General features: G+C 36.6%; 1 protein-coding gene across 4 annotated transcripts in view; it reads right to left on the bottom strand.

Annotated features, from left to right (window-relative positions):
- The window catches only part of Dmxl1 (Dmx like 1), a 152,606-nt gene that overhangs the window by 15,160 nt on the left and 122,595 nt on the right, over nt 1-14,851 (bottom strand). For all 4 annotated transcript variants that reach the window (XM_057788825.1, XM_057788824.1, XM_057788827.1 and 1 more), the window contains 2 exons: nt 14,677-14,818; nt 4,769-4,829 (listed from right to left, as the gene is read on the bottom strand). In XM_057788825.1, coding sequence (XP_057644808.1) covers nt 4,769-4,829; nt 14,677-14,818 — 203 coding nt within the window. The remainder of the gene's footprint in view (nt 1-4,768; nt 4,830-14,676; nt 14,819-14,851) is intronic.

The raw sequence follows: 14,851 nt of genomic DNA on the forward strand, positions 1-14,851 counted from the left end.
AATTTTTTTTTTTTTTAGAGAAATGAGAAAACCTTACCAAAGATAACTTAAAATTACAGTATTTACAATGGGGGGTGTTTCAACAAATTACCTCTCTTTAGGACACAGTAGATTAAAAAAGGATCCCCAATGCCTCAGAAATGGAATGCATCTTCTGACTGACAAGCAGAAGTTAGAAGTTACTGGAAAACTAGATGCACCAGTAATAATACTTTTAAGTGCTTTTCTCCGTTATCCCCCTCCTTCCTCCCTCTCTGTGAATGTCTTCCTGTCTGTCTGTCTCTGTGTGCTGTCTATCCCTTCCTACTTTCCCCCACCTCTTTGTGTGTGTACACCAGAGGTAAACTGTAGTATCTTCTTCAAGTGTTCTCCACCATATTTTGAGACAGGGTCTCTCAATGAACCTTGAGCTCAGCAACTACAAGCCTAGCCAGCCAGCAAGCCATGGAGACCTTCTTGTCTCCTCCTCCCAGGCTAAGATAGGTCTGTGTCACCATACATAGAATTTTCTATAAGTGTCAGGGATCTGAATTCAGGTCATCACGCTGGCATGACAAGCATTTTATGGACTAAACTATCTCCTTGGCTCCAGACATAACCTGTTAGAAGACTGTTCGCAAAAGGCAAATGAGAGAACTGCAAAACACCCTAGCCTTTATAGTGTAGGTTAATCACCTGAAGATTACAGTCTACTTATAAAACAATTTCTAATCAAGATTTTAGTGATTTTCTATTTGGCACATGGCTAACATTAAAATCAAACTTAGAAGTACATTATTTGTGTGACATTTTCTGCTTCTAAGTGATATTGCCAAAATTATAAGAACTCTAAACAACTGACTTAAAGAGAAATAGGCTCATAATTAAATGTTCCTTAAACTCTTGGAAAGAAGCTAGCCCAAGTGTACTTCAAACTCACAAGAACTCAGAAAAACTTCTGGTAAATACGAGCTAATTTGGCTTAGGCTTTTTCTTCTGTGCTTCCAGGTAGGAAGTGATCCTTCTTCAGTCCATAGGCCTCCTGGTGCCTCCAAGAGTTTATCCATCTGTGCTGCTTGATTATCTGACATCATAGCTACTCTGGAATCTCATTTCTACAGTGTGAGGTTACCCAGCTCCTTTAGGATCTTACAGTGTCTCCACAGCCTCTGCCTAGACTGACTTCTCATCCTAAGGCCACTTAGATCTGACTTTACTTCCCCACATAACCAGGTAGGCCCATTCATTTGTATTTCATAGATCTCTTAACTCCATATCCCTCAAATCATATACGCATAACTCCTGTTTGACTAGAGATGACAAGATAGCATAGGGACATGCTGATCCTTGGATGATGACTCTTTTATTTTTAAATATTTATTTATTTATTATTATACAGTATTCTGTCTGATTGTATGCCTGAAGGCCAGAAGAGGGCACCAGACCTCATTACAGATGGTTGTGAGCCACCATGTGGTTGCTGGGAATTGAACTCAGGACCTTTGGAAGAGCAGGCAGTGCTCTTAACCGCTGAGCCATCTCTCCAGCCCTGGATGATGACTCTTAATTAAGACAATATAAGACTGTCAAAAGACTAGGGATAAAACCTGAAGTCTTCAATACAAGCTCCATGGAGGAAAAATTCGCTACTTTTTTTTACAACTTAAACCTCTTCTGTACATTGACATACCTCCCCTGGATGAAGATGGGTGATCTGAACTAAAGGGAAGATGTAATTAACAAACTATCCCCAGTGTACAAGTCCCAGTGAAGAAGCAAAAGCAACACATACAAAAATGACAAATTAGTTATGCTCTCATAACTAATCCTAAAGTAGTGACCTCCAATAAAAATGACCTGGAAGAAAGTCCAGAGAACTCATTCAAAGAGTAATTATAAGAATATTCAAATAACCCAAAAAGATATGTATATACATTAAAAGAACAAAAATAAAAAGTCAAATGATGAAGTCAACCAAAGATAAGAAAATAGAATTCTATAATGAGAATTGATCAAGATAACCCAAACTGAAAAGATGAGAGAAATGATAAACTCATTAAACCAAAACAAAAACCTCTGTGGAAAGCCTCACCAATGGAAGGGATCATATGGAAAACTATGTTAGGGCTGGACGATAAGCTAAAAGAATTGGCTCAATGAATTTGGCTCAATGAGTACAGGAAAAAAACAAAGAAGAGAGGAGAGGAGAGAGAAGGAGAAGGAGGAGAAGCAAGAGAAGAAAGAGGAAAAAGGAGTCGGAGGAGAAAAAAGAGGAGGAGGAGAAAGAGAAGGAGGAGGAGAAGAAAAAAAAAACAAAAGAAAGAAAAGAAAAAGAACATGGGGAGAGCTTCGGGACAGTGCCAAAAGACTTTGGGAAGAAAAATGTAGACCATACTTGCTGGGTTTGATCATTAACAATGAATAGGTAGAATATTCTCTCCTATTTATAAGACATAATTAGAAAAACTGGTTATATTACCAAGGTTTTGACTAGAATGTCATACTTGAGAATTCACATAATCAGATATGAATATACAGCTTTAAATCATTAAGGTGATTTTATGTGACAAAAAAAGCAACTTGAAATAAAACTGGCCTAGCAACATGTACACAGTTTATATCATTCTCTTATATGTTTACCTTACAGCTGAATAAGGACTGTCTATCACATCTGGAACCCAAGATATTTGGAGATCTTGGGAAAAAAGGAACCCAACTCTAGGAAGACAAAAACTGTTCTTCTGACCTTATCTTAAGTATCTCTTCATTTGTGTTACTTTATAATAACCTTTACAATAAAGTCTTAAACATAAGCCAAGTGTTTCATTAAATTATTCTAACAGATTAGTCAAACCAAAGGAGAAGGTTGGGAGAACCCCCTATATAACCAGATGTATAGGGGATGTGAACTAAGTGAGGCAAAGGACAAGCTTATGTATCTGAGCTCTTGTGGCTTCTGAATCTAACTGCAGGTAGAGAGTGTCATAAGTTGAATTAACAGCACACTAAGTTTACCTTCAGAGTGGGATACCTGCCTAGGGTAGAGAAAAGAAAAACCCACACAACTTCCATAAGAAGTGTTGCTGAGAACAATAGAATATATTTTCTCACTTAGGAAATTATAAAAGTATTATCTCAATTTCTAACAAAAACTCAAAAATAGTGGCTTAGGGTACTGGCAAAGACGTACAGAGCTTGGCTAGCCCAAGCAAGGGCCCGGCTTTTAGTTCTAGCAATGGTTTGTAATGTTTTTTTTTTTTTTTTAAAGATCTGAAGAGAAGAAAAGGCCTACTGAATTACCTGAGTTTCAAAGTAAGACTTTAAGAAATCTTATTTTGTTGCATTTGCTTATATAATATGCACTTATTTTTGAACTAACTTATTTCTGGGAGAATGTGTTCATGTCTAAGAAGAAATACTGGGGAAGAAATCAAATGAAAAAAATCCAAATAATTTAATTACCTTTAATTTTCTAAGTCTCTTTCTTGTCCGTTATGGAAATTCTCTCTCATAAGACAGTGGTGATTTTTCCTTACCTAATACTTATAAAAATTGGTTTACTAATAGCTGTGGAAGTTGGGGATATCTTTTTGAGTCTGGGACTAATAACAGTTACTGCCAATTATTAATCTGGTGATTATATGCAATAGAGTTGACAGTACATTAGGTTCCTTCAACATTTCAGGAAGGTTACAAACCTACTGCAGAGGGTAAGAACATTTTTAAGCAATCCCAAATACGTTGCTTGCCAATATTATTTAAACTTATTCTGTAGACCTGGGTGTCTCCCAAGTGCTTAAATCTCAGGTATGTGCTACCCACATGCTATGCTAAATGCATACTGACATCTTATTATATACACTTTGATGACTATTTTAGTTCTTTCTTCAAATTCTTTCCTCTTTAAAAAAATTGTTTTGAATTTGTATTTATATGTGTGGATCATGTTAAGGCCAGAAGAGGCTATCAGGTCCCTTGAAGCTCGAGTCACAGGAGGTGGTGAGCCCGACATGGGTGCTAGAAACCAAATTTGATTAAGTCAGCTCCAAAAGTAGCAGGGATTCTTAACTACTGAGCCATTTCTTCAGTCCCAGATACCTATAAAGCTGTAGGAACTCAATGTTAAGGGAGTCAATATAATATTTTATTTCAATTTGTATTTGATATGAAAAGTCATTCTCTTCATTTAAAATTTTTTTCAACCTTTTTATTTGACAAAGTGCAATTTAGATAACAGATGATTATAGCACACACTGGAATACAGAGGAAAAGAACACAGAACTTTGTTAATTTTATTTTATTGGACAATTGTCTATGAGAAAGGCGGCTAAAATTTTTATACATTATTAATTTGTAAAGACATGAATATTTCAATATACTCCTATAACTATTAAAGGAATGACATAAACACAATTTTTAAAACCTAGGATGATTATAAACTAACATATATATTTCAACCATCAGTTAATCAATACTTTAAAAAATTTTTTTAAAATTTTCATTTTATTTTGGCTACAACAAAAGAGACTTGAGATTTCTTCAAATAAGATCTGAAAAAATACATCTCCTACTTTATAAGAATTTACTAATAACTCCTTTTATGACTGCTATTAACGTGCTTGATAAAAGACAAGCTGATAAAATTAGTATAACATAAACTCATCTATGAAAAATAAGTAGGATAAAAATTATCTTTCAATTGAAACTAAAAGTTTCCCATGAATTCCTTATACAATTTATATAAAAAATGTAAAAATAAGACAATCATTGTTCATCATTGCCAACTTACAGTAAGGAAGTGTTGGATGTGATGTCATCCTTCTGACATTATTAATGGCTTTCTTAGTCATCTGGTAAAAGAAGAAATATTTTAGAGTAACAACAAAAATAACTAGAACCTTAAGCTGTAGGGCTGTATACATAGTTCAGTCATAGAGCACACCCGAATTATGAGTTATGTTCTGATTTAATCTTCAGCAACACACAAAAACATACACACAGTTCTACCTATCAGTTAGTTAATCAATATCTCCAACGACTCCCTTTTTTTGGCTAAACCAAGAGAAACTTAAACATCAGAATTACTCTACTTTTTTGCCAATTGATTCATTTAAAATCATTTTTTGAATGCTTTAACTATCCTGTTAAATAAGAATAAAATACCTATGTAAAATTAAAGGGAACTATAGCTACATGTTAGTTTACATTGTACATCAATCTTGAGATTGCAACAATCTTAGTTGGTCTTTTGGATTTTAATTGTTTAACTAGTCTAAAGTTGTGGAGATGTGTGGCATTGGTAAGGGTAGCAAAAAAAAAAGCAGGCAATCAGAATGGTAGTGACAGGAAGGGAAAGATCCCTGTGGATGTGTTCTAGTCCAGAACAGAAGCTGCTGTTAACAAATACAGTACTGATCATTCAGTAACAATATACGATCAATTCTCCAGACAACAAACCTTGATGAATATATGACTATTACTTTAAACCTCACATCTAAATCCCTTTATTTTGGGGGTAGGGTTGGGAGAGACAATTTTTTTTTAAAATATTTATTTATTTATTTATTTATTATACAATATTCTGTCTGTGTGTATGCCTGAAGGCCAGAAGAGGGCACCAGACCTCTTTACAGATGGTTGTGAGCCACCATGTGGTTGCTGGGAATTGAACTCAGGACCTTTGGAAGAGCAGGCAATGCTCTTAACCACTGAGCCATCTCTCCAGCCCGGGAGAGACAATTTTTTTTAAAAAAGGTTTTATTTAATGTTAATTTATATGCATTTGTGCTTTGCCTGCATTTATGTCTGTGTGAGTATGTTGTATCTCCTGGAACTGAACTTACTTGTGGGCTGCCATGTGGGTGCTTGGAATAGAACTTGGATCTGCTGGAAGAGCAGCCAGAGTCCTTAACCACTGAGCTATCTCATCAGCTACAGAGACAAAATTTTGTTGTATAGCCCAGGCTCACCTGTAACTTGCACATCGTACATCACCCTCCTGAGTGCTGGGATAATTATAGGCATGTCCACCATGTCTACCAAATCCTATGTTCTGAATTAAATATATGTATAAAGGTTCTTAGTCTTTCTTTTACCTTTTTGTTTATGACAAAATTATCACAGAAAAATAATAAAACACAGATTAGAAGTTTTTCTGAAAGCATGTAACAGAAAATAAAGAAACCATTAACTATTTGAAAAGATTCATATAAAACAAACCACCTTATTTTATTAATATCTTTTTCTTGAGAGAGGAATAGGGGTAATCATGAATCAGAATGACTTCCAATTAAAAAGCCATTAAGATGGTAATTCCCTATTACTAAAGACAAAACCTATACAACTCATTGAACATAATTAGTAGACAGCTGTGCCTACATAGAGCCTTCACCTCTACCGACTAGTGTTCATGGTATGGAGAGTACTTTGCATGGTCCCAGAAGAGAAAGGTAAATTACAGCCCACCTACAAACTCTGCTATTTACAATGGTGACATGCCTGCAAGGTGGTTGAAAACCTGAGACTAAATAGGCCATAGACCCAGGGAAAACTAATACTACTATTCTGTCAAAGGAACACAGCAAGAAAATGACTCCTAATGACATTCTGCTATACTATACTGATGCTATAGATCAGTTCTTTGCTCAGCCAGTATCAGAGCTGCTTTCTTCTGCAGTAGACCCACAACAAGACAATGCACAGAGTTGAAGCTCTTGGAACACTCAGTACTAAATGAGGGTGTCTCCATCAAACAATAGAGTTTCTTTCATACAATATATTCTGATTACATTTTCCCCTCCCTTCATGGCTCAGGGGATGCGAAAAGATTGTTAAAGAAATGAGGCTTTGTAGACATAACAAGACTGACACACATATGAAATCAGAGACTGTGGTAGTATGCATAAGGCCTGCACAAGTCTAAGCCAGAGAGTACCCCATTGCTGAGGGAAAGTAGATATAAGCCTCCGTCCCCAACCCAGAAGCTACTTCCAGTTGATAATGACATGTAAAAGAAAATTCAGTTCTGGTCAATGGAGTTTCATTGGGTATACAAAACTATACTTAAGGGTAGGCCCTGTGCTCAGCAGTAGGTAGCCAACACAAACCTAACTCAACAGTATTTTTTGAGGGGGTATTTTATCTCATGCTTTGCCAGAGCATTTTTTTTAAACCTCACAGATCTTATTTGTTGTGATTTCTGATTTTATTTTTATATAACATATTTTATGTTTTCTATATGTGCAAATATGTGTATCTCAGTGTCTGTCTGTGTTTCTTGTACTTTTTCCTCGACTCTTTTCTCCTGTTTGTTCATTTTGCGCTATCCTGGTTTGTTTATTTTTAATTTCATTGTCATTATCATGATTATTATTCAGATGCTTGTTTGTTTTCTAATGAGAGAGAGAAAGAAAGGGTGTGGACCTGGACTTGAAGAGGAGAGGAGATAGGGGAAGGGAAAATGTAATATCCTTAGTCATCAGAGAAATGCAAATTAAAACTACTTGAGATTTCATCTTACCCCTATCAATGAACAAGATTAATAAAACAAGTGAAAGTACACTCTGGAAGGATTCAAGGAAAGGGGAACACTTATTTACTGCTGATGGGAGTGCAAATTGGTATAGAAATCAGTGTGAAATTTCCTGAGGAAGCTGGGAATTGATCTGTCTCAAGATCCAGGCTACACCACTCTTGGGCATATACATCCTACTATGGAGATACTTGCTCATCCATGTTCATTGCTGCTCTAATAATAACAATCACAAGTTGAAAACAGATTAGATGTCCATCAACTAATGAATGCATACTGAAAATGTAATATATTTGCAGAATTGAAATATTATCCAGCTGTTTAAGACAAATGATATTAAGAAATTTGCAGGTAAAACAAGCTAGAAACAATCATCCTAAGTGAGATAACTCAGATGTCAAAAGATAAATATTGGGCTGGAGAGATGGCTCAGCAGTTAGGAGAACTGGCAGCGCTTCCAGAGGTCCTAAGTTCAATTCCCAGCAACTACACGGGGGCTCACAACCATCTATAATAAGATCTACTGCCCTCTTCTGGCCCGCAGGCAAACATACATGCAAGCAGAACACTGTATACATAATTAATAAAATCTTTAAAAAGGGAGAGATTGCATGTTTTAGCTTATATGTAGATGTTAGCTTTTAAACTTTACATATGCACTTCAATTACAATAACCACAGAGGTTAGGTTGCTCCTAAGAACCAAGGGGGAGGAGATCTTCCAAGGAAAAGGAAATAGAATATAGTGCAATAAAGAGATAAAGAGGAAACTTGAATACATTTAAATGTCAAGAGGGGTGGGAGAGAGGGTAAAGGAGAAAATATGGGGAGGGACAATTAACACTAAAGGCTTTTTAACAGTCATTTGAAAATCTACTACCCAGAAGTTTCCTAAAATGTATACATATATGAAAGGAATGTAAGTGGAATCACCATATAATAGGGGAAATAATTAGACATCTTATGTCAGCAAGTAAACTCCCTAGTAGCAGAAATGTGTTACATCTTGCAAAGATGTTAGCCAAACATATTCCATAGACTCTCTTAATATCACAGACAGTTATCAAATCTATTAATTACCTTCTACAACCTGACGCTAAGTCACTAATGCTGAAAACAATACTTACTCGTGTCATCGAACGTGGAGAAACTGAACTTGCGCCCAACTAGAAGATACAGTCTTACTGACTACTTATGAGGTACTTTGCATGTTACTGGAAGCTAAAAGCAATCATCAACCTCACCCAGCGACAAACCATGTTACCTACAATGCCTATAAGATATACTGGTGCGGGGGGCTGGAGAGATGGCTCAGTGGTTAAGAGCATTGCCTGCTCTACCAAAGGTCCTAAGTTCAATTCCCAGCAACCACATGGTGGCTCACAGCCATCTGTAATGGGGTCTGGTGCCCTCTTCTGGCCTGCAGGTGTACACACAGAAAGAATATTGTATACATAATAAATAAATATATAAAAAAAAGATATACTGGTGCAATATTAAGGGAGTAACTAATCACTTTTGGGTTGGAATTAAAACACTGAGACAAAATAGGTCATATGCCTATGGAAAAAAATAGTACTATTTATTATTCTGCAGAAAGAACACAACAATAACATAACTACTAATGGCATATCACTATACCCATAGATCAGTGCCTTGCTCAACTCTCATGAGAGAAGTTTCTGAAGTTGTTTTCTTACTCTAGATGGGAATTAACACAGAAATCCATAAATATATAATGTGTAGCCGGGCGGTGGTGGCGCACGCCTTTAATCCCAGCACTCGGGAGGCAGAGGCAGGCGGATCTCTGTGAGTTCGAGGCCAGCCTGGTCTACAAGAGCTAGTTCCAGGACAGGCTCCAAAGCTACAGAGAAACCCTGTCTCGAAAAAGCAAAAATATATATATATATAATGTGTAGAGACTGAGACACTTTGGAGCACTCAGTCCAGAATGAGATGTCTTTATCAAATCTCTCCCCCTTCAAAGCTCAAAGATTTATGTTAGAAGGAGGCAGAAAGATTTTAAGAGCCAAAGGTAGTGGATAATTCCAAGTATGTAAACAGTGTTTTCTAGACACAACAGGGCTGATACATATATGAACTCACAAAGCTCTTGACAGCACACATAAGACCTGCACAAGTACAAAACAGACAAAATATTAGCATAGATAAAAAGAAGTTGACACAAAGTCCTACTCCTAGCCAAGAAGTTATTTGCAATTCATTTCTGCTAGCAAAGGGAACAATTAGTTTTCTCCATTGTAATGTGATTGGATTTATCAACCACACTCCAGGGCAGGCCCAATGCCCAGGTATAGCTGGCCAACATAAAACAGACTCCATCACCAGAAAAACACAGTCCACAGAAACAACTAAGCAGGACTCATTGGGGCTTACAGAGACTGAAGTGTCAACCACAGAGACTGCATGGGTGTACACCAGGCCCTCTTCATACCTGCTGTAGTTTTTTTAGCTTGAGGTTTTGTTGGACTTTTAACAATAGGAGTAGGCATATCTCTTTTTCCTGCTCTTGGGACCCTTTTCTTCCTACTGGGTTGCCTCATCCAGCCTTGATATGAGGGTTTTTGTCTAGTCTTATTGAATTTTGTTGTACTGAATTGATATCACTGGGAAAAAAAAAAAAACAAGACTCCATTATACAGCTTATGCAGAAATCATCTTTCTGACTATCAACAGATGTATGTGTGCCCAGAAGATGAAATATATTCATGAGATAAACATAAAAGCAGCGGGGGAAATACCCATAGCTATTTTTAGGGAAGAAATGTAGTGGCACATGAGAAAATTACAGATAGAAGCAACCGGTCCAGAGACAGTGTTTTTTGCTTTGTTTAGGCATTTTTGGGTCTTATTTTGATTTTATTCCCTTTCTTTCTTTCTTTCTTTCTTTCTTTCTTTCTTTCTTTCTTTCTTTCTTTCTTTCTTTCTTTTTGAGAGAGCATGAAATTGGGTGGGAAGAGAAACATAAATGATATGGGAGGAGCTGGAGGAATAGAAAAAATATGATAAAAATACAATGAATGAAATAAAATTTCTAAAAAGCAGTCCTAAAATTTGCATAGGAAGAATATTAAACTGAGAGCTGCTGGTAGCAATGGCTTTACCAGAGACCACGAGAATATACAGCACATGACAACTGAGAGTTCAAGTGTCAACCTACCAGGTGAATAATTCTCTGATGGAGGAATCTCGTTAAGCAAGGCTTATAGAACCACAGACTCTGGACCGGTTGCTTCTGTCTGTAATTTTCTCATGGGCCACTTCATTTCTTCCCTAAAAATAGCTATGGGTATTTTCCCCACTGCTTTTGCATTTATCTTGTGAATATATTTCACCTACTGGGCCGCCATATATCTGTAGATGGTCAAAAAGATATTTCTGCGTAAGCTGTATAATTCTGATGAACAGAAATAATACTAGAACATTTTTCATAGTTCAGACTGATGTAGGAAAATGACAATATTCTCAGTTACAAAGACAGCTTTTTACACATTTGCTGATTTTAGACTTTAGAACAGACTCAAAATAGGCTAGTTGCCCCTGCAAAATATGCAAAAAGGCAAGTTCCCAGGTGTTTGTTTGTTGAACCAAAGTCAGGCTGATAACATAAAGACCTAACTCTCTGCAGCAATGGACTTTCTGCATGTATTCCTGGTCTTGGTTTGTGATGCAGGACTGAAGGTCCCGAAACCGGAGCTTGTTTAAATCCTGAATTTCAACGTCACTCTCTGTCTGGGAGACCTGACCACTGAGAGCTAAGTGCCTTTACTTTAAGTCTGGTCAGGGAGACCTGTCCACCCTAAGACAAACTGTGTGACTTATCAGATCTTATTAGAATGGGTCAGACCCTGTATATGTAACTCATAATTGTCCAAAGTTAGGGGGTTGAAGGAGGTGCATGTAGAAAGATCTATATAGACAGAGTTTTGCAAAGAGCTTTGTAAAGAGCTGTGTAGAGCTATGGAGAGAAAGCTATATAAAGAACTGTGTAGAGAGTTGCTGTGTAAAGAGTCGTGTACAGCTGTGTAGAGGTGATGTGTGCAGAGACAGCTATGTACAAGATGAGTAGTTGTCTAGAAGACAGAGCTGTGTAGAGAGATGGAGCAGTAGCTGTGTAAAGACGTGTAAAGAGAGACATGTAATGGAGAGATGTGTGTGTAGGAGAGAAGAGATGGAACTGTTGAGGAAAGATGTACGGATAGAAGAAAGCTATGTAGATATGTACAGCTGTGTAAAAGAGGTGTATGGAAAATGTAGCTATCCGGAGATGTTGAACACTTGTTTCGTTTTCAGCTGCTCAGCCCCAAAATAACCACTCAGAAACTGTGTTAATTAAATCACTGCTTGGTCCATTAGCTCTAGCTTCTTATTGGCTAACTCTTACAGCTTAATTTAACCCATCTCCATCAATCTGTGCATCACTACAAGGTCGTGGCCTACTGGCAAAGTTTCAGTATGTTAGTCTCTGGCAGTGGCTCCATGGTTTCTCCTTCACTCTGCCTCCTTTCTCCCAGCATTCTGTTTAGTTCCTCGCCCCACCCTGTCTACCGAAGTTCTACCCTACCAACAGGCCAAGGCAGTTTCTTTATTCACCAATAATATTCACAGCACACAGAGGGAAATCCCACATCATGGACATAGAGAGATTTCCAGAAAGAGATTTTTCTCTTATTTTTGGTTTTTCGAGACAGGGTTTCTCTGTAGCTTTGATGTCTGTCCTGTCACTTCCTTTGTAGATCAGGCTGTCCTCAAGCTCACAGAGATTCTCCTGTCTCTGCCTTCTGAGTGCTAGGATTAAAGGCACGAACCACCACCCGGCCAGAAAAAACTTTTTAAAGACAAAGCAAAAGAGGAAAGTTTCCATCAGAAAGCATGTGTTTCTTTCTTATTCCCCTCATACAGAAAAAGTCTAGCCCTTGCTGCATTTGTGGATTTTTTTTTTTTTTTGCACACCCTGGGCTGCTGGAGGCTGGTCCTCCAGGTAGCAGTATAAAAGAAAATGCAAAGTCAGGTTTCTAAATTATAATGCTTTTATGTATAAAGAACTACTTTTGAACATAACGTGTCCAGCATTATTCTCTACAAAGCATATCTAGCTGTGAGACAGGCAAACCTCAAAAAGCTTCTGTTTACAGGAAAGAAACAACTAAATAATGCATTGCTTTTACAAAGATAAGGTGAGACAATAAAATTAGAAGTATGGGGCGAATGTTTTCTCTAAGAACAACAGAGAAAACTCCTGAGATCTCAAGTTGGGATCTGAATGTTTACACACAGAGAGAAGCATTTGAAGGAGAAGGTAAGGCAAAGTCTTTAACATGACAGCAATGGATGAGTCTGAGGAACAGAAAGCCAGCATAAACAGAGCAGAGAGAGTAAGTATAGACTGGAGAGCTAGGATTAGAGTCAGGCAAAGCTTTTGCAGGTCAGAATAAGAACTTGTTTTTTAATAAAGATGTATTGGGAAATGCAGAACTTGAAAAGAGGGAAAATCTGAATGGTATTTTAAAAACACCTGCTGCTTTATAAAGAACAGAGGGAATAAGAGGTTGCAGCAAGAAAGCAATTCTAAGAGAAACTGTACTGTTTTATCTAAGGCTCATACTGAAAATAAAATCCATTATTTATTTGTATTTCCCTTAAGTTTCTCTGTAATACAATGTCACGATGTCACTAAAGTTCACAAATTTTACGATTTGTAATCTTAGACTGACCTAGTCATTTCATTTTAAAATTACTAATTTCTAATTTTGAATTCAATTGAATCCTTAAAAATCAAGTACTTGAAAATATTAAACTAAGTGATTTGAATCACTTGACCTTTTGAATTAAGCTTCATTTATCTAATCAATGAGTCAAGAGGAATATGAACACAAGTGAAGCAAAGTACTAACAGTCTGTATTACCTATAAAGGAACTGCACATTACAGAAGACTAAAAAGGCTTATAAATGATATCCAAGTCTCCATTGAACAATTACCTATATTAATTGGTTAAAAAAAATGGCAGACTGGCAAAGGAAACAGAATGTTCAATAGGACTTAGAACATTAAAAGCAAAACATAATAAAACAAAAAAAAATCCCTAACAACTAGAAATTAATTAAAGGAATGTAGGATTTTCTTTGCTTCTGTGCATCAATTTTTATAGCCTAATCAATAAAGGGAAATTCTAGAGGAATAAATATAGGTAACATCTTACACAAAACAATCAATGCTCAAATACATGCTTTATCACTACAAAATTATTTTGCTCAATTTTGAAAATTTGCATTTTTTCTTAAAAGAATGTATTACCAGCATTACAAAATGTCATACTCAAAATGGATAGCATTTAATTGGTATCTACTAAAGGATATTATCTAGAACAGGGCCGAGTACAGCATTTTACAAGAGCTGGATAAACATCCTGGGTTTTATGAGTACAGCATGCTGTCTTTTGCAGACCATAAGCTCTGATACTGCAGAATGAGAGCAGGACCCATAAAAACGTAAAAAAATTGGTCACAGCTGAGTTACTACAAAGCTTTACCAACAGATATAAAAACCTAACTTTTTATAATTTTCATGTCCTGCAAAACTGTGATTTTTTTTTCTATACAGGGAAAAATGTACGGCTGGGGCTAGAACTCAAGAATAGTGCTTGACTCACAAAAATGAGGCCCTGATTTTAAACTTCAACATTGGAAAAAGAAAAGAAAAAAAAAAGAAACAACTTAACCTCATTCTTATTATATTAGTTTCATAGTGCATGGTTTACATATGGCGCGTAGCTACAAATTAAAATGTATTTCTTTCATTTTTAAACCAAGTATATTTTATTTAATTTTGAGATATGTAGCCCTGGCTGTCCAAGAACCTGCCATGTAGACCAGGCTTGCCTCACAGAGACCTGTCTGCCTCTGTCTCCAAAGTTCTGGGATTAGAAGGTTTGTGCTACCATGTTGGGCCAAAGATTTTTTTAAAAATATGTAATCCCTTTCAAATGAAAATGTTATCCTTAATTATTAAAACATACACTTCTAGTATGTAAGGTAACTAAAAATTAAGAAATTAAAAAGGTCTTCATCAACTTTTATTCATTAACCTAAAGGGAAAAGAAATAGGACAGTTAAGCGTAAACCTAAGTATCTTTAAATCTACATACCACAGATGCTCCTCTACCCGTCTGTGTACTTCCCAGCCACGGCATATTGATTGGAGTGCCAGGGTTGCTGTGTGTATATGGAGTTGAACCTTGGACAGCTGTCAAATCATCATGAGCATGTATCACCAAGAAATCTTCTGATCTACAAAGAAACATCAACTAGAATGAAAACATC

This window comes from Chionomys nivalis, chromosome 14 (genome assembly GCF_950005125.1).
Source record: "Chionomys nivalis chromosome 14, mChiNiv1.1, whole genome shotgun sequence".
NCBI lineage: Eukaryota > Metazoa > Chordata > Mammalia > Rodentia > Cricetidae > Chionomys > Chionomys nivalis.